We start from the raw sequence: 25,307 nt of genomic DNA, 5'->3' as shown, positions 1-25,307 counted from the left end.
TTCGAGGTGGTCAGGGCTGTTTATTATCAAAATTATGCTTCCACGTGGAGTGGTGGAGATTTTTGAGAATGATCCAGGCCAAGCGTTCAAGGTGAATAGACAGAGGTTGAAGCATTACTATGGGGATACGACAAACTGTGAGGTGGTTAGTGCCGTTTTATTGCCTACTAATCTCGAGTTTCTACGTCAAGCTAACGACGTAAAATAAGCGCTTCTTTGGAGGCAACTCAAGCTAACCGTGAGGTGGTTAGTAGGTAGAGGAACAATAAAACAAGGAGAAAACTTAAAAAAAATCAGAAAAAGAAAAAAAATAGAGTTCAACTACAGAAGCACGGCGCGCGCGCACTGAGAAGCGGGGCGGCCGCGCTGAAAAGTCAGTAACTGCGTGCACCCGTGTTGGCATGCGGGCCGACTGTACTGGATTTCCAAAAGCACGGCGCGCCCGCGCTGCCAGGCGGGGCGGCCGCGCTGAGTCCCTGTAGTCGAAAAAAAAGTCAGCAAAATAAACAGAAAATCAGGGACTTCATTACAATATCAACTCAAACCCGATTTGTACTCTCCCACATCCCATATCCCTCTCCAAATCAATTTCCATCACCCCATTATTCCTATTATTCCCATAATCAATTCCCACTTCTTTTTCATAACTAATTCTCTCCAAATTCCTATATATACACACACTTATACATAAACTTCTCCATCACTTCTCAAATTCTCAAACACAAATCTCTCTTATATACACATGTCTTATCCTCTCTTATTCAATCTCAATGGCACCCAAAAGACAACGAACCCAAGTTAGCAGCATCACCACTGATTCTTCGAGTGTGGGTGGTGTGAGGCCCGAGATTTCAACTCCGGAGGCTGAGGTGGAGTGTACGAGGCTGCTTTCGAAGCCTATAGCTAAGGAGCGAGGTTTTCTGCCATCGGGGAGGGATGGTAAGTTTCTAGAGATGATTGTGGAGATGGGGTGGATAGCTTTTTGTGAGGCACCTACTGCGGTGCCTATGAGTATGGATCGCGAGTTCTACGTGAATGCAAGGGCGAAGAAGAACGGTTTCACTGTGGTGAGGGGAATGACGGTGGACTATAGTGCTGAGGCGATTCGTAGGGTAATTGAGCAGCCCGAGAGGAGGCCAGAGCAGGAGAACTGGAACGAGAAGACGGGAGATGATTTTAATTTGGATTTGATCGTTGCTACCCTGTGTGTGCCTGAGACTCACTGGAAGTTCAAGAAGGGCACAGACGAGTATGCCACATTCCCTGCTTCGTTCATGAACAGGTTTGCACGTGCATGGAATTCTTTTATTTTTGCTAACATGATGACATCTTCTCACGTGCATGATGTTAATGTGGAGCGTGCACGTTTGTTGTGGGGGATTCTTCAGGGAGATTATGTGGATCTTGGTATGGTGATTCATCAGGGTATTCTGAGGTTCTTGCGAGGGAGTACTACGGGTTCTATACCCTATGCATCCATTATGAAGAAGCTGTGTGTGGCGGTTGGAGTTTATTGGCCCGCACACGAGCAACTGTAGCTCCCGAGTGCCCCGATTGATAGTTCGACGCTGTTAAGTATGCAAGAGTGGTATGGTGGGAAGCCCGATCCTAAGGGGCTTAGATATTTTTATGACCATCTGTCAGGTGGAAGGCCAGCTGATCAGATGTATGCTGGTGGTTCTTCGCAGGCCCGTAGAGCAGCTTGGAGAGCTCAGTTGAGTGAGGAGGCCGGTCCTTCGGGTTCGCAGCAGCAGCAGGCAGAAGCACATGGCAGTGCTGGTATGAGTTAAGCGTAGTATAGGCACTTGATGAGGAGGATGGATGCGATGCATGACATCCATGGTCGGTTTACACAGGACCTTACCCAGGCGTTGGGGACTGCATTGAGAGCCACGCGAGTTGACATCCAGTGGCCAGTATTCGGTGAGTATTCCGTGTATCCGCCTTCAGACACTCCTGACACACCACCCGTTGAGGGTGATAACCCTGATTCTGAGTAGGTATATCTGATTCCTTGCTATTACCTTCAGCGAGGACAGTGAATATTTTATGTTTGGGGGTAGTAGTTAAGGATTATATGTTATGTGTGAGTCTCATATAGTTGCATATTCATGATAGTTTAATTCATATAGTTGTATATTTGTCATGTAGTAGTTTTTTTATTTTTGTGTTATAGGTTGTTGCATATAGTTTCATGCATTTACATTATAACATGATCCCTTAGATAATTTTTCCGGTTGATTTGTGATATTGATGCTAGTGTAGTGATGTCGTGTTTAGTGATGTTAAATCTTATAAAGTTGATTTGCATGCTAGAGATAATTATAATTTCACTAAGTCTTATAGGTTGCTTGAGGGCTAGATCATGGTCATGGTTTGTTTGTTTGTCGAGGTTTAATCACTTGTTTATATTTAGAATTTAGGATATTCTCTTACTGATAAAATAACATGGATATTTAAGAATTGGAGAAAAACATTGGATTTCATTGCTAGTTGTTGTGGATATGTGTCAAATGGCTAGTAGCCGGCTCATTGTATTTGAGTAGTCTAAGGTTGAACGAGATGGAGCGAAACGCACTCGTTCAAAAATCATGTGAAAAAGGAAAAAAAAAAGAGAAAAAAAAGAAAAAAATATGTGTTATGCATAATTGTTAGGTGTCAATATGTTTGTAGAAGGGGGGTTGAATACAAACAATACCGTTTAATCGAATAAAATGCGGAATAAAAATGTGAAACAAAATTCAAGTTAAATAAAATTATTATTAAACTTGAAAGGTGTTACAACAACGGTATCGTTTACAAGGGATTAATCTCAAATCAATTATTACAAATCTAGAATAAATTCGACATGAACTTTTTCTATTTTTGCAATTAAAAGATCAAATGCTAAATGCGATTTGAGATTAAGTTCTAGGGATTTTAATCCGCTAGATTGTTACACAAGAACAAGATAAATAATTCTAGTGGATTGGATTTAACTTTACAATCTAGAATTTTGATCTTGAATAAAGCAGATGAAAAATGAAATGTTGTGCCTTTGTTTCCTGCTTTTGCTCTTGACTTGTGTGTTCTGTATGATTGATTGCATGAATGTCTTCTGCTGCTTCTTTTAATCCAACAGTCGAGTAGAATGTACTGGCATGACAATCTCTTTGAACTGGCAAGACAATCAGAATGAACTAGCAAGACTTTCGGTATGACAATCAATTGTCATACCGATTGTCATAGTAGTTCAAAATCAGATTGTCTTACTGAATTAATAATAGATTTTAATGTAATAAAAAATCTGATAAGACAATCCTTTTGAATTAGCATGACTTTCGGTATGACTATTGATTGTCATACTGATTGTCATACTAATACAATCGGTTGTCTTTAAGAATTAATAACAGATTTTAAATCAATTAAAATCCTGAAAAACCTTAATATTAATTCTGAATTAATTGATCAATTAATTCAATTAATCAATAAATTAATCTTTGCAGATATAAATTATTTTCTTAATTAAATTATATGACTTAATTAATTAATAGAGAATTAATACTAATCTTGAGCAGCATCCATTCTTCTGAATATCTTCTGAAAATCACTGGAATATATGAATCAATTCCACCACTTCAACGTTGACACTCGATGTACTGTCTGGTTCATGAGTGACTAACTTCCGTGACGTTTCTTCATGTCTTGACTTTGATTTTCTTCAGACTAAATCCTTGTAATTAATTGATACCCTAACGAGATCTCTGTCACTTGATTAAATCCACAATCTTGATTTATATCACTGAGGCTTGATCAATTTCTTGAGCTTCTTCCAGTGAATTAAGTCTTCAAGTCTGTAGATGAATAATGTTTCTTAACCCTTTGACAGATGTTACTTTGTGAGATCTCTCTGACGATAGATCCATTATTTACTTATTACATTCTTATTTGAGTTGAGTTAAATCCTCGAATATACAAATAGGCTATGCCATATGCCCTTCAATAATTGATCGAGAGTGGGATCTTTAATACTCGAGTTATTAAGTTCTTAGGAGACTTTGTGCCTAGTGACCAATGGCTTTTATAGTATGGGATCCACTAACCTAACGCTCGCTACATGGGTATTATTGTATAAGTCTTTTATGGACCTTATTCATTGCATGGTCAAATAAGCATATTTGTGTTGTGAATAAAAGCATGAATCCATGTATAACTCTGATATAAGAATTGAAGTGTTATAAGTCATTTTGAGTTTAGCTTTTTATTCTATTTATAAACTTGTGATTGCCTTGATGAGTAGTGAGTCACGATTATTGATCTAGTTGCGATAGTATATCTGTAAGCATTTGCGCACACGCACGTTTTTGGCTTCTAAGTTAATTTGTAGGATTTGATTGATCTTTGTGCGAATAACTGTATTTGTTGAGATGTTGCTCATCAGTTGGTTTAGTTAATCTAAGGGGATCATTGCATTCATATAGTTTGCATTCATACATTTTTTATTTCTTGTTCTTTGAGTCTGTTTATGCTTGAGGACAAGCATCGGTTCAAGTTTGGGGGTGTGTTAAGTGGCATTTATGTCCACTTGGAATGCTCTATAAAGGCTTGAATTGATGTTTTTTACTTAAGTTATTTGTATTTTTGATGTGTTTTATAGTGTTTTTGCATTTCAGGCTTATATTAGGGATTCATGTGATTTGACATTATTTTGATGCTAAATTGGTGTTAGGATGGTGTCTTGAATAAAAACTCGTAGATCGTCAACTCAAACCAACCAAGAAAATAAGAAAAAGAAGTTTTTCCAAAAGGTCAGCGCGCCCACACTGTAGTAGCGCGGGACCGCGCCGGGATGCAGATTTGCAGCGCGCCCGCGCCAGGTCGGGATCACAGAATCCTGATTCCACTCTAATTTTGATCAACGAACTTCTAATTTTCATGGGCTGCTATATAAACATAACTTATGATCACTTTTCATAACAAGACGTACCAGAACTTAAAGAGAAGGCGTAAGAAGACCGTATAACACAATTCAACCAAGGCGAAGAGGATCTAGTTTATTCTTGTGATTTTTTTGTTTTAAGTTGTAACCTTGGATGCTAGTTTTATTATTTGTGAACCTATACTCTTGTGTAACGTACTTGGTTTTATTATTTATTCAGTATAATGACTACATTTCTTATACCATGCTTTCATCGGAACCCACGTTGATGATAAGTCCGATTATGGGCTAATCGTTATCATGGGGTTCTAGCGGATTTACTTATGGATTTCTTTAGTTAAATTGTTTCGATACCTTAGAGTGTGGTGATTGTATGATATCCTAGTATTGGTTGTGCTTATTCATCTTATGAGTATCGCGAACTTATAAGATAGTATGTTAATCTCTAATGAAGCGAAAGTGAACTTAGAGGTTTAGAACTTGTCATGCTAGCATAGGTTCATGTATTTTATATGCATGATTCGTAGGTAATTTTAACCATCTTACTTGCCCTATGTAATCATGATAGATAACTTATGCATTAAACCGTTATGTTGTCAAATTCTATAGAAATATAGGGTCTCAATATAATTGGAATCTATTCAGCTTCTATTTTTTTGTGGATGTCTGGTAGTATTGTATTCGTACAACGAAAGTTGGCGTTTATCAGTTTCGTGTTATCTGATTAGTGTCATCATCATTGCATGCTAAGGTTAAGAACAAAGAGGCTATTGAATGAAGTAGTAATGAAACTAGAATCCCTTGTTTGTGTCATATAGTAATCAATCCTTTTAATCTTTTAGTTAATGTTCTTTAGTATAATCTCTTAGTTAATCATAGTTATAAACAATCTCAATTTGTTAATCATCTTAGCATTGGATAATAACCATACCATTGTTGCATAAATACATTTATTGAAATTAACCTAAACCAGTCTCTGTAGGAACGAACTAGAAATAATTCTATATTACTTTCGATCGAGTATACTTGCGTAAATATTAGCGCGTGTTTTTGTCCTAACACTTGCACATTGAGATGGTGAACTGCAGAGAGTTAATAGATGCATTGATTCATGGAGCATTGAATCCAGAAGAAGATCCTGAGTTTGTTGCATAGTGTGTTTGTTGTAGAAGTGTAATAAGTTGTTGATACTGAGCATCAGTAAATGGAGATACAGGTGTAGAATTTCCAGATTTAATATCCTGAGTAGCAGTATCAAGAGTAGGGGCAGAACTGACTGAATTTGTTGTTGATTTCTTATGAAACTGTTTAGGCTTTGGTTTAGGTTGTCCATGGAGTCGATGCCAATCCGGATATCCATGGAGAGCAAAACATTTGTCTCGAATATGTCCAGATAAATTGCAGTAATCACAATGCAGAGTTGAATCATTTACTTTTCTAACAACATTTGCTTTGTTACCAGTAGATGTTTGTGTATATTTAACATTCATAGCAATGTTCTCAGATCTATAGAGTTGCGATTAGCAAAATCACGTTGATGTTCTTTTTGACTTGACTCACATCAGGAAGATGATTCATGAGCAGTATTTGACCTCTTATACCAGTACATTGATCATTCAATCCCATCAAAAATTGACTAAGCATATTTAACTTTTCATATTGCTCTAATTTTTGACGATTACCACAGGCACAACTATTGTTAGCACATACACACTTTGGAATTAGGGACATATTTTCAAGTTCATCTATCAGGCTTCGAAACAGTGTAAAGTAGGTAGTTACAGAGTTTGTACCTTGAGTAAGTGATGAGAGATCCTTTTTGAGATAAAATAAACGAGGAACATTGCTCTGAGAGTAACGAGTGGAAAGATCATCCAAGATCTGCTTAGCAGTGGACAGATACACAATGCTTTTACGAATCTCTGACGAAATAGAATCGAGTAGCCATGAAATAACAAGATCATTACTATGCATCTATAAGGCTAAATGAGGAGAATCAGCAGCAGGTTTAACTTGTGTTCCATCAATAAAACCTAGTTTAAGCTCCGCAGAAAGTGTGATTTTTACAGATCTGCTCCAATGTTGATAGTTCTGATTGTTTAACAGTTTTGTTAAAGATAGACCTGGATGATCAGAAGAGCTTAAGTAGTAAGGATAATTGATATCAATAATTGTAGATGTTGAGGTCGTGGCCGCCATTAATGGCGTCCTGGAAGCTTGACTTTGCGATGAGGATGAACGAACCGCGGAGGCGTAAGTGTACATAAATGTGTAGAGTATCTATTAATGTGTATCTTATGGATCAAGAGCAACCTTGCTCTTATACCATGTCAGAATTGTTACCATTAAAGTGCAGAGAGAAAGAAGATAAAACTGAAATGAAAGTATATTATTTGTTATTGTAAATGAGACAATTACAGATCTCTAATATATACTTCTGTATTCTTCAATCTACTCATCTAATCTATATGTACAAGCTGTAACGGAATTTGCTGAGTTGCTGCTTAGCTGGCTAACTCACTGTGATGTCATTTACTTTGTCCTTAAGTAAGTCATGGCCCTCTGTATACGTAACATTTATAAAAGAAAAACACGTTTCTCTTTATTTTCACTTTTATGTTTTTTCAGTTTTTTATTAAGTATATATGATGACCTTTTTTTCGATCCCTCTTAATTTTTTACGCATCTACTTTCCGTCATATGCTCTAATTATCATTATTCTTAAACCAATTATACATGTGTATATAATATATAAGAGAGTAAAATGGTAATGAGAATAAAGAGGTTTGATGCAATCTATGCAAAGTCAAAATATGAAATTCTCCATGCATATTTCAGTTGACCGATGTTGTAATTTATTGATCATGGTAATTTTTTTTAACAATTAAACCTCGATAAATTAATAACCTCGGTAAAATTTCTTATAACCTCGAGCCGGTCCTTTATGCTAAATTAATAATTCGCTAAATTTATAAGATAGTATTTTTTATTGATACATATAAGTCCCATATAATATATAAATTTATAATTACATATTACATTAAAAGTATAGATTTCTAAGATGCAAATAAGCCTCAATTATAACCTACTTCTTTTTAAAATTGATGTCACCTTGTACTTAATCTTAAATCTTTCTTAATGCATTATGGAGCTCTAGCGTACAGGAAATTATGTAATGTAATTGTTGTTTTAAGGACATCTTTTTGTGAGAGTGTCTCCGTACTTAGTTAAATAAGGTCCCTTTTATTGTTGTGGTAAATAGGACCAAGGCTGGTCTAAAAAAGATAGGGCCCTGACTTGAACCATTTTGAGAACTTGAGGATATTACGTAATCTAATTAAATAAGTGAATCCTTTCAATTTACTTGAATTCACAAATATTTCTTAATATTATTTTAAGTATTCAATAGATGAAAATAAATTATTATTCCGAGAATTGTATACGTTATAATATTTTAAATAATATATCTCGATAAATTAATAAGTTATTAATATATCGATAAATTAATAAATTATTAATTTATCGATATATTAATATTTCAATTAATTAATAATTTTTTATGATCCCAAAGATATTAATTTATCGAGGTTTTACTGTATTGTGATTGTTTTAAACTTTTAGAATTTTGTATCAAATTGCTCGAAATTTTATCACAAAGAAATATGAAATCGCAATTAGTTGATTTGATTATTTTTAAGTCTGTATTGGGTTGATTAAGTTATGCAAATAAACTCGAAGTACAACCAGAGTCAACTTAAAAATCAATTTTTCTGCAAAAAAAAAATAATTAAAAAAATCAATTTAAGAAAAGTTTGAAACTAGATTACGAGTTGAAAAGTCGAAACTGGAGGTGCGCATGTAATATTTTTTAAACATAATTCCTTAAGAATCGTATTTTTTGAAATTTAAAAAGGTAAATCGTATTTTTATTAAATACTATGTTGTTTTTTTTTTTTTGAAACAAAGAAACAAACTTACATTAAGAAGAAACATCATACATCAAGGTCTCCAACAAGATAGAAGGAGGAGACAAGAATATGTTTTGACAATCTGGAAAACAAGGGAACCTAGCTGCTAAATGCGCTACTTTATTTGCCTGTCTTTTAACAAAAGAGATTGAAAGATCGCCCCTAGATTTAAAGTAAGCTCGACAATCCTCAAACAAATGACCCACTTCAAGAAAATTCTCGCTACCATTCTGAATAGCCTTCACAGAGACAAGAGAATCAGATTCTACCTCAACGTTCCTGTAATTCATATCCACAATCCACTTAAGCCCTTCTAAAATAGCAGTTGCCTCTGCCTCCAGGACATTCCCAGAACGAGCAATACACTTAACCTTTCCTGCAACAAACTGACCCATATGATCACGTAATATAAGCCCAATCGAAAAATCTGCAGCATTGACATGAACAGAAGCATCGACATTAAGTTTCAGGTGACCCACATCTGGAGGTTTCCACTTCTGTGGATAGTGACAGTCACTAGCAGACCCCATCTCCTGTCTACCCCTCCTATTGTTCATAACGGTACTCCATTCTGTAAAAAAATTATTGCTCCAATCCATAGCCAAAGCATGCCCAACGACCTTCTGCTCCCAGACCTTTTTATTACGGAAAAACCACACACCCCACAGGACTTTAGCAATCCTCACCACCTCATCAATAGCAGCAGTATTAATTTTTTGAAGCAGCCAATCTGAAACATCTTCCACATTAGACATATCGTACACCATACCAGTATAATGCCAACATTGACGAGCAAACACGTAATCAAAAAATACATGACCCAGGCGCTCTATATCAATATCACACATCGGGCAGATAATAGGGACAGCAACCCCTTTTAACCTTAAACGATTTCGAACTGGGACGTTATTGCGACAAAACCTCCACGGAAAAACCTTAACCTTATGTGGTAACGAAATTCTCCATAACTTACACCACCCTGTGGACTGAGTAACTCGTTGCACACCAACATTCTTACTATGCCAGAGGTGATATCCTGTTTTGACATTATATTTACCATTAGACGTTTTACACCATGCCAACCTGTCACCAACATCTAATTGAGGAATCTGCAATGCCAGGATATGTTCAGCATCTTCATTACTAAAACTTGCTCGAATCTTCAAACTATCCCAAGTCTTTGTTCCCGGAACAAAAAGAGTCGAAACTGTAGCATTTCCCATATTGTTCACGATATTAGAATCAACACAGAAACTTGGTTTTTGCTTAAGCCAAGGATCCGAGTTTGTTTGAATCGATTTACCATCCCCCAGAATCCACCTGAAACCCTCTTTAAGCTCATCTTTAGCTGTCAGAATGCCTGACCAGATAAAACTCGCCCCAGAAACTCCACCTGCATTGAGCAAACTTGAATTTGGATAGTACCGAGCCTTAAAGACTCTAGCAACCAGTGAATTTGGATTAGTCAAAAAATTCCAGCACAACTTTCCAATCAAAGCAATGTTATAACCATAAAGGCTCCGAAAACCTAACCCACCTTTGCTCTTAGACATACTCATACCTTCCCAAGACACCCAATTAAGCCCCTTCCTGTCCCCAGACCCCGAGTTCCACCAATACTTATTCAACATCCTCTCCAATTCCTGACAAAAAGACTTGGGCAAGAGGAAACATGACATACAGTAGGAAGGAGTAGATTGTGCTACGTTCTTTATCAACACCACCTTTCCAGCACGCGAAATCGGCTTAGCTTGCCAACCTTGAATTCTCCTCCAAACCTTGTCCTTTACAAAACCAAACACACGTTTCTTTGAGCGACCCACCAATGAAGGCAAGCCCAGATACTTCCCTTCTCTGAGGTCATTATGCACCTCCAATACCTCAGAAATCTCACCTCGAGTTTCACTGCTAACATTGGCACTAAAAAATATCCCAGATTTTTGATAATTAATAGACTGCCCCGAGACCTCCGCATATTCATTCAACAGCCTTTTAACAATACAAACTTCCTCAATATCAACACGAAAAAACAAAAAACTATCATCCGCGAATAACAAGTGAGTAACAGTAGGAGCAGTTAGAGTGACTTTTATGCCATGAATAGCACCAGTTGCTGCAGCATTACTAAGAGAATTAGACAAACCTTCCACACATAGAATGAATAGATACGGGGACAAGGGATCCCCTTGACGTAACCCTCTAGATGGAAAAACTGGACCAATGACATCCCCATTTAGACAAAAATTGTAAGAAACTGTCGTAACACACATCATTATCCATTGAATCCATTTCTGACAGAAGCCCAACTGATGTAACCTCCTCTTTAAGAACGCCCAATCCACTCTGTCGTACGCCTTACTAATGTCTAGTTTTAGAGCCACCTCCCCGTCACTACCCCTTCTTTTCATATTCATATGATGAATAATTTCAAACGCCACTAGAACATTATCAGATATACTCCTCCCAAAAACAAAAGCTGATTGATTCTCCGAAATCAAACCCGGCAACACTGCTTTTAAACGATTCTCCAGAACCTTAGCCAGAATCTTATAAATAACATTACAAAGAGCAATCAGACGTAAATCCTTCATACAGCAAGCATTTTCTTTTTTAGGTATCAACACCACATTAGTCTCATTTAGGTAAGCTGGAAAAGAACTTGTGTTCAACCAATCTTTACAACAGTTGTACACCTCTCTTCCCAAGATTGCCCAGAATTGTTGAAAGAACGCTGGGTTGAGCCCGTCTGGTCCAGACGCCTTGTCAGGGTGCATCTGTTTAATAGCAAGACTGAATTCTGCAAACGAAACATCTGCCACCAGCCTTCTATTTTGCTCTGCTGTCACACTCCTTTCTTCTACTATATTCTGACCCGTGTCATCACTTTGAGAACCAGTAAAAATCCTGGTAAAATACTCATGCACAATCTTACACATATCCTCCTGGTTTTCAACTCTTTGCCCATCCTCAGTATCCAGATGAGTAATACGGTTTGTTTTCTTTCGCGCATTAGCAGTTGCGTGGAAAAATTTTGTATTGTCGTCATCTTCAGCCAGCCAGAACGACTTAGCTCGTTGTTTCCAGTAGACCTCCTCATTCAACAGAAGCTCATTCAACCTATCTCTTGCCAAAAAATACTGTCTCACACCCATTTCATCAGTACGATCCACCAGATCTGCAAGCTCCTCTTTCTGTTTTCTAACTTTATCACGGAACTTGTGAAAAAAGTTCTTTCCCCATTTGGCCATAAACGAAGACACCGATATTAACTTTGGAAGGATATGCATAGGAGGTAAATCAAGCCAATAGTGAGTCACCTCTTTCCGGAAACTAGCCTCCTCCAACCAAACATTCTCAAACTTGAACCTGAACTTTCTAATAGAACGAGGCACATTATATAAGTCCACCATAATCGGGTCATGATCTGAATAAGTTACATGCCAAGTAGAGAGATTACAAAGAGGGAATTTCTGCCACCAAGAATATCCTGCAAAAGCTCTGTCCAATTTCTCTCTAACCCAATCACTCGTACCCCGACCCCTTTCCCAAGTAAATTTACCACCCTCCAACCCCAACTCAGTAAGCGAACAATCATCAATAACCCCACGAAAACCATCCAATAAACTAGAAGGATGGGGGACTGTCCCCTCTTTATCTGTTACACTAAGTAGATCATTAAAGTCTCCAAATATGCACCACGGCAACGGAGATTTATTAGCTAACATTCGAATAAAATCCCAAGAAGCACTACGTCTACTCCTCTCAGGAAAACCATAAAAACACGACATCCTCCAGTCATGCATATTATTAATTTTGAAAACTACATCCACATGATTCTGCGAATAACTTAAGATTTCACAATCTACATGTCTTTTCCAGAAAATTGCTAAGCCACCACTCCTCCCTACGCGGTCCATAGAGAAGCATTGACTAAAACCAAATTTAACTCTGAGATTCTCAATTCTACTAGCATCAGAAATAGTTTCAGACAAAAAAACAAAATCAGGATTACGTGCCTTCAATAGGTCACTCAACACACGAACTGCTCGAGGGTTCCCAAGTCCTCGACAGTTCCATCCTAAGAGTTTCATAATGCCTGGCTAGTCTGCTTTGCAGACTCAGCCAAAATAGTAGAAGAAGAAACTGTATAATCAACTTTAGAAAACACAGCTTCAGTTTGAACACCCCCATTAATATTCTCAATATCCATGTTATCAGAAATGCTAGGCCCACTACGCCTTCTTTTCCGTTCTTCAATATTAAGCCCAATCAATTCGTCTGTAGAAAGCCCAACAGTATCATTTAAATTTGAAATTGGCTCATTGCTTTTAGTCTTATCTTTCCTCATACCTGTCACCGAGATAATAGCTCCATCATTCAAACTAACCCTACAATCCCGCCCCTTATCAGCTCTCACAGTTCCCCCCTCTTTTTGAAAGCCCGAAAAATCCTGATAGTGGTTATCCCTTCCGACTTTTTCTCCCCAGTCAACGTCCCGCTCATCACGCAACCACTTACTCTTTTCGTTCATTGCCGCCCGTCGTGGTGGTGCCCTGAGCCACCCTCCCCATTCACAACCAGTCTCACTCTTCTGGGAATTCATTTTAACCCCGCAAAATCGTTCAGTATGCGTAACAAGGCCACAGATAAAGCAGAAATCTCCAAGCCTTTCATACTTGCATTGAATTATGCACTCAGAACCATCCCTTTTGCATATTTTCTTCTTCCGCTTCAGAGGCTTCCTCACATCAATAGCTATTCTTAGCCTCATACTTTCTCTCCATATACTCATGTCATTGTTTGGGTCATACAGTAGAAACGACCCAAAGAAATTCCCCAGCTTTCTACCAACTGATTCCGTCATAAACCCCGCTGGCAAACCATGAAGTTGTATCCAGACTTTAATCTCATTTAAAGGGACACTAACTGGATCCTCCCCTTGTGGAACCGTCCCCAGAGCTAACATGGCACCATCGAAAGACCATGTCCCTCCATTCAAAACCCATGCCATATCATCCTCATGAAAGAACTGGAACAAGAACACCCCTGGTTTAAGCTCCTTAATATTTATGCCCCTTGCTGGACGCCATACATCTGCTAATTTGGATTTCATCGCTCGAACATTAATGTTCTTCTCTGTTAGAAAACGTCCTACCACACAAAGATCAAATCTGTTTGAAACTTCCTCAAGACCCTCCTCAAAAAAGATTTCTTCATTCTCTTCATCATCTATATTCATACCTCCCAGTCGATCGTCAATCTCCTCCATTCTCGCTATTAAAACACCTCTCACAGACTATAAAGTAAGGAGAGAAAAATAAAGGCTCTCACATAAACTGGAGAGATAAATATTTTATGTAATAAAGTATTGGTATCAATCTTCGTTGTATTTTTTAAAACTATACATTAAAAAGAAGTTTCTTTTAAAAAGACCTCAAAATTATATTAAGTGTCCGTTTGACAAATTTTAAAATAAGGAACTTATAATTTAAAATTAATAAATGACTTAAAAATGATGAGTAGATGAATACTTATTATATCCTATATATAATTGGAGTAAGGGGATTTGGATGGTATGGTTTGGTCGTCATAGAAGTGTGGTTGCACGTGCTAAAGTATAGTATAATAGAGACTATATTTATTTATTTATTATATTATTTTACTATAATATCTAATAATATGTATAACAAATACAATAGTTATTTAATTAAAAAAATGAATAATTATATATTCCTAAATGATATAAATAATATTAAAAGTATTATATTGTATATATATATAATACAAGTAAAAATTATCTTAATAAAAATAAATATAAGTAACAAATAACAAATCATTTATATTCGGTTTAAAGTATATCCTATATATAATTGGAGTAAGGGGGTTTCGATGGTATGATTTGGTCGTCATAGAAGTGGGGTTGCACGTGCTAAAGTATAGTATAATAGAGACTATATTTATTTATTTATTATATTATTTTACTATAATATCTAATAATATGTATTACAAATACAATAGTTATTTAATTAAAAAAATGAATATTTATATATTCCTAAATGATATAAATAATATTAAAAGTATTATATTATATATATATATAATACAAGCAACAATTATCTTAATAAAAATAAATATAAGTAACAAATAACAAATCATTTATATTCGGTTTAAAGTATATCCTATATATAATTGGAGTAAGGGGCTTTGGATGGTATGGTTTGGTCGTCATATTGCACATGCTAAAATATAGTATAATAGAGACTATATTTATTTATTTATTATATTATTTTACTATAATATCTAATAATATGTATAACAAATACAATAGTTATTTAATTAAAAAAATGAATAATTATATATTCGTAAATGATATAAATAATATTAAAAGTATTATATTATATATATATATGTAATATAAGCAACAATTATCTTAATAAAAATAAATATAAGTAACAAATAACAAATCATTTATATTCAGTTCAAAGTAATACCATTTTTTTTAAAAAAAATATTGAAATGGGTAAATTTGATTTAAAATATTTTTGAATGGATAATTTTCATTAATTTCTTATAAAACAAGAAAAATATTTAGATTATATTTAAGTACAAATATTATATTTTTTTATTTCATTTTGTAAAAGGGGGAAATTACGGATTGTCTTCTAAAATATTTAGAGCACGAGACTTCTAGAAAACATAAAAATGAGGAATAAATATAATCATAATAAATATATAAGAATTCAAAATTAAAATACAAATCTAATAAAATACATTGTACATTATATTTATTTCACTTATTCTATTATAATATTATAATATTTAATATGTATAGCAAACACAATAGGTAATTAATTAAGAAATTGAACTACAATTATATATTCTTAAATGAAATAAAATAATGTTAAAAATATTATATATATATATATATTTATATAATAAGAGCAAACATTATCTTAATAAAAAATAAATATAAGTAACAATCAACAAATTAATTGTAATTCTTAATCACGTTAAAGTAGTATCATTTTAAAAAAAAAATGAAATGGGCAATTTTGATTTAAAATATTTTTAATAGATAATTTTATTTTTTATCTTATAAAATAAGAAACACATTTAGATTGTATTTAGGGATAAATATTATATATGTATTGTTTCATTTTGTAAAATAAGAAACCTACATATTGACTTTTACAAAATTTAGAGTACATGAAAACCTATAAAACATAAAAATTAGAAAAAATATAATAATAATAATAATAATAAATTATAACAATTCAAAACTGAAATATAATTCTAAAAAAATACATTTAAAAGTAATATGACAAATAAATGTTAGTATTTTTTTCAAAATCACTACACAAATATTCCCAATATTTAAGCTAAAAAAATTAAACAAACATCAACAAATATAATATAAAATTATACAAAAAATAGATATTTAGATTTATTGAAGTTAATATTTATCAAAAATATAGTTGTAAACAAGTTTTTAAAAAATTAATTTCACTAAAATAAACAGAAAAATTATTGTATACAATATAACAATGATACTAAGAAAGAAAAAAAATTACAAATTTTGTTAATTTCAAAATCAAAAAACATAAAAATAATTCAAATTCACATTCTAAAATAAATAAACAAAATTATATAAATATATATATATATAAAATTAAAATTATAAAATATTATAAATTTTTTAAATCACCTGTGCATCGCACAGGTATAAAGCTAGTAAGTTATAAGTTATGTAAGTGTTTGGTTAATTTTACTTATAAGTTAGAATTTTTTTAAACTTAAATGAACTAAAATAAATAATTTTTAAATATTATTATCTTAATTCATGATTTTTAAATTAATTTAATATTTAAAAAAATATATTGAAAAACTAAAAATAATAAAAAAGTTAAAAATTAAAATATGTTAGAGAAAAGATACGTACTAACTTCTAACTCAGTCCGAAATAACAGTTCGAGATAACTACTTACAGGTTTATAAACTACTAAACAAACAGACCTTAAATCTAAATATATAATTTTTTTTCTAAATATTTTCGGGGTAAAATGAGTCGGTATTGATCGATGATAGAACAATTTTTAGCGACCCGACCCGACCCTATGTTTAGAAAAATATATCCAACATCTTTCAATGAAAGAGGCCTGATAAACCCTAAGCCCTAGGGTTTAACATAATAATTTTCCCTCAAATCAATCCACGAATTCAACACTATAAATTCGAAATTAACCTAAATAATTACAATTGTATTTCGTTCACAATGCCTTCCAAGAACAAAAAGGGTTCAAAATCAGCCTCGAAACTCTCAAATTCATCAGACCAAAGTAGCAGTGTTACATCTCCATGGAACCCTAATTCAGCTCCACCACAACAAAGAAGTGAAATTGATGTACATTCAATTCTTGAAGAAGCTTCCAGCAAATTCCCATCTTTAATTGGTAAAAATGCTCTTGTTGGTCAAATTACAGATGATGCTGATACAGAGCCAATTAGAGGGACTTGTAAGATTTGGCTTTCGGAATCTTCGATGCTTTCGTATTCGTTATCACCCGGTTCCACAGTCTCCGTAAGTGCATTTACTGTCCTTTAATCTCATTTCAATGTTATACACTTGTATCTGTAAAATGCAATGTATTAGTAATTTTATGTGTGTTTTCTAGTTGATGGTATAGTTAATATTAGTGTTTTTCTTAAAAAAAATTGTCAAATGATCAGACCTTAATGTGAAAATAATTAAAGAATCACAGCTTAACGTGTGTAGTTGTAACATTTAAGGAATTTATATTGAGATTAAAACTTCACTATTTCGTAAACCGACTTGAAACGAGAAAGAGTTTCTTGTTTCCGACTTAGCTTAACCTTTATGTTGTGCATTTTACTATTTCTATGATGTATTCAAGGTGGGTCATGGGTGATTATATGAATAGAATCGCACATAGTCAGGTGATTAGTTTGAACATCTTTGATGTGATTGGTATGTTCTTTTTTCAAAATTTATAAGCAAATGAAGGATATCCTTCTTCAAATGATAGCATAAGATACAAACCTTCAATCTTTAACTTATGTTCTATAGGATTATTACATCAACCTGGGGTTCTTCTATCAGATGTGTAAAACCTTGAATTCGTAATTTACAAACAAGTGATAATTCTTTTGGTAGGACTCAGCAATAGGAACATCAAGAAACCCTGTAAATTAAAGCTTCATTTTACAAGTTTATGGTAAATGTACATTGAATGCTGGAAATCTTGGTTTATTATATTGAGAGAAGTGGAGGAAGTGGAATCTTGAACTTGATAAATGCATCCTTCTGATTGATTTTCCGGAAAAAAAACCAAGCTTGCTAAATCATAGAAAACTTCCTGCAAATTTCTTGATTATTAAGCAAAACTTGAAAAAGTGTTGAAGAGCACATGTCAATCTAGTATATGAATTTCCAGTCATAGAATACAGCAAAACGATGTTGCTGAATATAACACTACTCGACCCTGCAAGCAATGGGGAATTCTATTTGGTTATTGCTCTCTTATGATTTTTTCTTTGTATCTTTTTCTCACTAAATTTTCTTCTCCAATATTGTTTGACTGTAGAATACAATTCAAAATTGTTGGAATTGCAAGGTTTCATGGACATTATCTGTGATATTCTAGCTTACATTACCTCAATATATAACTAATGCACTAGTCATTGCCAGGTTTCCCTTGCGTCTTCAACTAATAAGCTTGTTGGTAACTCTCCTGTCAGATCTTTAGCTGATGTATGTGAAAAACAATTTGGGTTCTTCTCTGAGCATCAAATGGTCAGTGAAGTTGGAAACTACTTCGTTCTGGCAGTGGTGTTTCCTTCTAGGAAGGTTTGTTCAAGAAATGTATCATACCTTAAAAAAATCGCAGGGTATTATTTTTTTCTTGATTTTGAGATTAATTGCTTTGTAGATTTTGAAAAATGGAGTGCGATTATCTAGGAGCCTTTCACGAACAATGGGTTCCCCTCCTTCCGACAGTATCTTGTTTGTTCACCCGGTTTGTCTGCATCCTACAGTTAGGTTTGCAAATGGGAATGGCAAGTTACAAAGCACTGGTCACCTCTCAATCTCCACCTGCAGAGAATTATATCTTGAGCTTATTTCTTCAGACAGTGAATCTGCATTTAACAATAATAAACTTCACAACAATGTTTTTTCTTCTAATGCTACCAATGTTCCAGCTGAAAATGGAAAGGTTTCATCTCCTAAAACCCCATTTTCTCAGTCGAAATTTAGCTCCCCTAGTATTAGTCATGTTAGTACACCAAGAGGCGATGAATCAGTATCAAGTAAATCAAATAATTACAGAACTGACGTGCCTACATTTGATATCCAAGAAGTTCTAGAAAATGAAAGCTCCAAGAATCTTTTGCAGACCTGTGCCACTTCGTGGCTGTCATCTCGGAGCTTACTATGTGGAAATATTGTTGTCATCCCAATACTTTCAAAGCTATGCCTTTTCAAAGTTATGGGTGCTAATAGATTGTCTTCAAATCATCATATCTTGGATGTTATAAATGACAGCCATGGCGATATAGATTTGGATCTGGTGGACCATGTGGATGATGCTTTTCTGGTGGACCATAACACAAAAGTGTATTTATTTCCACCATTAGGAAGTATTGTGAACTCTGCTGAAAATAGAGGTTTACTACGTCACAAACTCGATTACAAAGAAGTCAGATCTCATGCAAATGCTGAAATGCCAAAATTGGGCGGCATCTTGAAACAATATGCAGAACTAAAGGACATTATAATTTCATCATCGCTGAGTAGCAAGTTCTCAAGGTATGTTTTATCATTTCCGTTGCCTAACGTGTGTACCTCAAAATGCCGCATTTTGGGAATCTTAGGGTTGATTAGTACTCGAGTTTGTATAAGTCAGTAAGAGGTATGTTGGTTGTCGACTTGTCGTCACGGGAAGGAATTAAAATATTTGGCAAGAATTTTTACTATGTAAAATGCATTGGAGTCCGCCCAAGAACATTTCACATTGTTTTCAATTGCCTGTTATAGCTTCGACTCTAGCTAATTACTTCTTGTAAACTTATACATAGTATATTGAGAATACAAAATAGTGCGTACTTTGCTTCAGGTCACCCTCAGGTACTTACTTGATTATAAGTTTTTGTAGTACAAAAACAGACGGGCATAATTGTAAGTACAGATTCAAATTCATATCTAAATTTATGCCCTTGTTTTATTATACTACAATAATTCTAACATCAGGTAATTACTTGCAGGTGACATCAATCCCTTTTTTGTCTATACGATATATAGAAAGGGATTTTAATACATCCCCTTAATTCAGAAATTTACATAAATTATATATACTTGTGTAGCCTGGGCTTACGCCCGATAAAAGGAGTGCTGCTTCACGGGCCGCCTGGAACCGGAAAAACTTCTTTGGCAAAATTGTGTATCCATGATACTGGAGTCAACCTCTTTCATGTGAAAGGACCTGAAATTGTAAGCCAGTACTACGGAGAAAGTGAACAAGCACTGCATGAGGTTTTTGATTCAGCCAGTCGCGCTGCACCTGCTGTGGTTAGATCTCTTTACTTTCATGTGTTCTTTCTTTGTTCATTTTAAAGTGACAATGGATATTCAAAGACTGAAGTTTCTGCCTATAGGTCTTCATTGATGAATTGGATGCAATTGCTCCTGCACGCAAGGATGGGAGTGAGGAACTTTCTCAAAGGATGGTTGCAACTTTACTGAATTTAATGGATGGGATTATTAGCGTTGAGGGTCTACTTGTCATTGCTGCAACTAACAGGCCGGACAGTATTGAGCCTGCACTTAGACGCCCCGGAAGATTTGACATAGAAATTGACATGGGTACATTTCCTTCTCCTTTTCTATCTAGCTTTCTCATTTAATCCCTATATTATATAGTGCTGAAATCACTATGTGAATGAGTGGAAATTTAGTTAAATTGCAATCTCTTAAAACTGATTATAGCCATGTTGGTGTAAATATGTTTTAAAGTCTTGTCTTGGACTGTTTCTATGTTACACAACAGCACGCCTCTATGTATTGCCCCTTAACATTTGCGTCATAGATCACCAAGTATGTCCGGTAAAGATAGTCTATCCAATATAGAAGTTTGTAGTTGATCAGTTAGTTTTTGATAGATTGAAAGAGTGCAACTTTGCAGGCACATGCAAACTTGTGGGGTGATGGGTTCCCCACTCAAGTTTGGCTAGAGAAGAATCCTTTTGAGGTTTTTGTGACGGGCCCTCGCTTATTGAATAGGAGTGCGCTGTATATATTGATAGGAAACAGAAAAGATCAGCTTTATCCACTAAACTGTATTCCATTATAATATTTCCCCAAACTAGAAAACTACAATTATTTAAGAATAGACTTCAAATTTGAGACATAGACTACGCTCATATGAAATGTGCATGCTAAATGCTTATTAAAAAATTGTAAATTATAAAATTCTAATGATAATATTCTAATTATTATAATTACGTTCATAATATAATAAAATACGATGTATACTATCTTATGTATTTTATCTATATATATCGGGCGGGACAGAAGAAAATATTATATTTTTCTAATTATTTTTGAACTGGGGAAGTCGTCATGTCATTTCATCTCATGCTCGCACTAAAAAATTTCTCCAGATCCGCCAGTCTTATTATGGGATTAGGGATATATATCACAATATTTACAGTAACTCGGTAAGTTTCTGGATATTCTTCCACAACACATCAATTCTAGTGTGATCGACCCCTTTAACAGTGGTTTGCCTTGTTATGTCATGGAGGTTGGACCCTAAAATGATCAGAAACTGGTAATGTCTGATCAGCTATTCGCAAACAAGTGACTAAGTTGTCCACTGCTCATGTGCTCCTACACATGCATTTTAAAATCAAATCTCGATATATTGGTTGTATGTTGTGAATTAATGGTTTCCATTTACATTAGCATTGTGGTTGTCTATAGCATGAACTATATTTTATGTTCATTAGTTTTTTGTTCTATAATATTGTTGGCAGGTGTTCCATCTCCTGACCAACGTTATAATATACTGCTTGCACTTCTCAAGGAAAATGAACACTCACTTTCCGAAACAGAAGTTCAATATTTAGCTAAAGCTACACATGGCTTTGTGGGCGCTGATCTAGCTGTTCTCTGCAATGAAGCAAAGTTTATTTGTCTTAGGCGTTATACGGATATGCAGATATCTTATGATGAGTCACATTGCAACATATCACCCCCATTATCCCTAGATGTAGTTGAAGGCTTTGATCGTCCAGATGACATAAGCAATCTAACTTCACCGGATCATTTGGATTATACCTGCTCATCCACCCTAGAATCACCTGTCAAACTAGAGAATCTCGATGATGAAATTTCAAATGCAAATGGGACTTTTTCAGTAAAGAAAGACACCTTGAGGGTGTCTTTTGATGATTTTGAAAGGGCAAGGAAGAAAATAGGGCCAAGTGCTATGCGAGAGGTACATTGATGTTCTCTCCCATTTTCTCATTTAAAGGAAGCTGTAGAAAGGCCTGATTCTCTTATTTTATTCTCTTATTTCCTGCCAATTGTTTTCATGCCTTACATGTTCTATCCATAATTTAGGTAATACTTGAAATTCCTAACGTTAGTTGGGAAGACGTTGGCGGCCAAAAGGAAGTTAAGATGCAACTAAAGGAAGCTGTAGAATGGCCTCAAAAGTACCAGGATTCTTTCAAGAGTTTAGGAATTTCCCCCCCTAAAGGCGTGTTGATGTTTGGTCCACCAGGCTGTAGCAAAACTCTTTTGGCTCGTGCAGTAGCTTCTGAAGCAGGATTGAATTTTCTTGCAGTAAAGGGTCCAGAACTGTTTAGCATGTGGGTTGGTGAATCTGAAAAGGCTGTAAGATCTTTATTCGCCAAGGCAACTGCAAATGCTCCATCTATTATATTTTTTGACGAAATAGATAGCCTTGCCAGCATTCGTGGAAAGGAAAGTGACGGTGTCTCGGTTGGTGATCGTGTTATCAGTCAACTTCTTGTTGAAATGGATGGTAATTATAAATTATTTAATTGTACAACCACGTTGAAATGGATGATAGTTATGATTTATGTACTTGTATGGCTAATCATTATGATTCTCAAGTGTTGTTAGAGTTGTCAGCAATTTCTTTATAGAAGATCTATTTTTGGTGGTGTTGCTCAATGCTTCTCTTAAAAAAAATCCTAATAAACGTGTGAATTTGTATTTGATATGTTTAACCAAGAGTTGTTTAGATACTGCCTTCCTCGTGACAACATAGCTGATTTTGTTTTCTTATGGTTTTTTACCTTATTTTTAAATATAGGTTTGCAGAAAAGAGTTGATGTTACTGTGATTGCAGCTACAAATCGTCCTGATAATATAGACCCTGCCCTTCTAAGACCAGGTAAACCCAAGCATGACACTGTATCTATCTATTTTCTTGACTTGTACATATTTGAGAAGCCTCTTTACTGATTAGTTAAGATTTGACAGGAAGATTTGACCGATTGCTATACGTTGGACCGCCAAATGTAGAGGACCGTGAGGATATATTTAAAGTCCACTTGTGCAAAATGCCATGCAGTACTGATGTCTCCCCTAAGAAGCTGGCTCTTTGCACTGAAGGTTGTTCTGGGGCTGACATTTTCCAGATCTGCCGTGAAGCAGCTCTTGCCGCTTTAGAAGTTAGTTCAGTTCTATAAATTACCCAGAATTTTGTATTTCCATATATAAATGATACCAGTATCTCTTATAGTAATTATTATTATTATTATTTTATTTCAGGAAACGTTTGATGCCTCGTGTATAACAATGAACCATCTCGAACATGCAATTAGTCAAGCACAGCCGTCTTTGGTGCAGTTTGATCAAAACTTACTAACAAAATTTCAGAGAATGGTTCACTCAACTGCCACAGAAGATGATTTGGGTTGTCAATCATCCTCAAGCACATCACATTGGTTTTCTTTTTGGTATGTATCCTCTTAATCTACATTTTCTATCAGACTTTTTTACTCTTCAGGACCCATATAATATATTGATCAGACTATCACGTTGTTCATGTTTATTGTCACCCCAGCAATTTATTTACATATTTTAGATAAGTTGTCACTTTTGACCTGCAAAAGATAAACGCATGTTTTAGCACATAATGGCGTATCCAGAATCAAATTCACCATTCCAAATCATTTGCATGTCTAAAAGGATTTTTTTGTTAAATAGTCACGTTGGACATCTGATAGTTTTGTATGAACAAAAGTAAAAAAATTAGTGTTTTTGGGAAACAGTTACTGAATGGGTATTGAAAGCCAATAATGTGTTTTTTTTGTATACAACTGTTTGACGGACTACATCAAGGTCTCTTGATTTTTTAATATTAGAACTACTTCCAGGTTGCTGACCTTTTTTTATAACAATTTGGGCCTTTTATATGTCCTCTTCCTGAAAACAGTACGTGAAGGTATATTATACCTTTTTCGATTGTTTCAAGTTTCAACAGCCTTCTAGACCCTTTTTTAGATCACTGCTAAGAATCAAGTAATTTAAAACTGTCCATCTTGCACTATTTCTTGGGAGATTTTTAGTAGTTATTACATGGACACTTCCACTGTCATTTCCCCTCTGAAAGCAGTATTAATTCTTGATTATTTATGCATATATTATAAAAAATATATATAATGTTTTAGTAGTTTCCTAATGCTTGAATGATCATCTCATCAAATTACCAGAGGCTGACACATTTAAGAGTGTTCTAACGTACCCTTTTGTCTTTTTGATGGAGCAGGACACCTATAAAATCTACTATGCAGTGGCTCTTGCAGTTCCCATTAACCCTGTTATATGCAAAGTCTTCATCTCCATGAGTTGCTTTCCTATTTTCACAGAATTTTGGGATGCTTTGTATATTCAGTCTGACCCTAATACAGGTGAAAGAAACACTGCCACATTGGTTGTGATTTGGACACTATCTCAATGAAGCTGCGAGTTGAACATTCAACTCGATTTGAGGGTTGTGGCTTTTGAAGACCCGGAGGAAATGCGGGGATTAACCTAGGGTGAGAAACAATTCACAAGGGCTTATGCAAGTATAAAATTTTTGGGAGATAATAGTATTCATATTAATTAGTCATAGTACGAAATTGTATAGTAGCCTACCTACCAAAGTTATACATCAGAATAGTTTTTAGAATGTAACCTTCAAAGTTGCAAAATCCATGGATAAATTTGTAAGTCTTTTTTGTGTTTTGCTCTTGGAGTTGATGTTTCTACTTCATTAAAGATACTTAAGATTTGAGCTTGGACACTTGCTGTTAATTTTGGTGTACAGGTCGTGTCAGATTGAACACAACCTGGTAAACAAATTTATCGAACAGATTGTACACGA

The 25,307-nt window shown here is 34.8% G+C and overlaps 1 protein-coding gene across 2 annotated transcripts; it reads left to right on the top strand.

Moving 5' to 3' along the window:
* The first annotated feature begins 17,019 nt into the window (after window positions 1-17,019).
* On the top strand, window positions 17,020-25,307 carry LOC141692679 (calmodulin-interacting protein 111). Of its 2 annotated transcripts, none has more exons than XM_074497592.1 (11): window positions 17,020-17,464; window positions 18,593-18,751; window positions 18,834-19,711; window positions 20,266-20,470; window positions 20,557-20,764; window positions 21,937-22,400; window positions 22,526-22,952; window positions 23,247-23,327; window positions 23,417-23,607; window positions 23,708-23,895; window positions 24,708-25,307. In XM_074497592.1, exons 1-11 carry the CDS (start codon window positions 17,159-17,161, stop codon window positions 24,784-24,786), a joined length of 3,186 nt encoding a protein of 1,061 aa, XP_074353693.1. In that variant the 5' UTR covers window positions 17,020-17,158; the 3' UTR covers window positions 24,787-25,307. The 2 variants fall into 2 exon arrangements, with proteins under 2 accessions (XP_074353693.1, XP_074353694.1); XM_074497593.1 differs by having other exon boundaries at window positions 17,199-17,464; window positions 18,643-18,751.

This window comes from Apium graveolens, chromosome 10 (assembly GCF_009905375.1).
Source record: "Apium graveolens cultivar Ventura chromosome 10, ASM990537v1, whole genome shotgun sequence".
Lineage (NCBI taxonomy): Eukaryota > Viridiplantae > Streptophyta > Magnoliopsida > Apiales > Apiaceae > Apium > Apium graveolens.
Note: the sequence above shows the minus strand (reverse complement) of the source record. Positions and strands in the feature narration are given on the sequence as shown.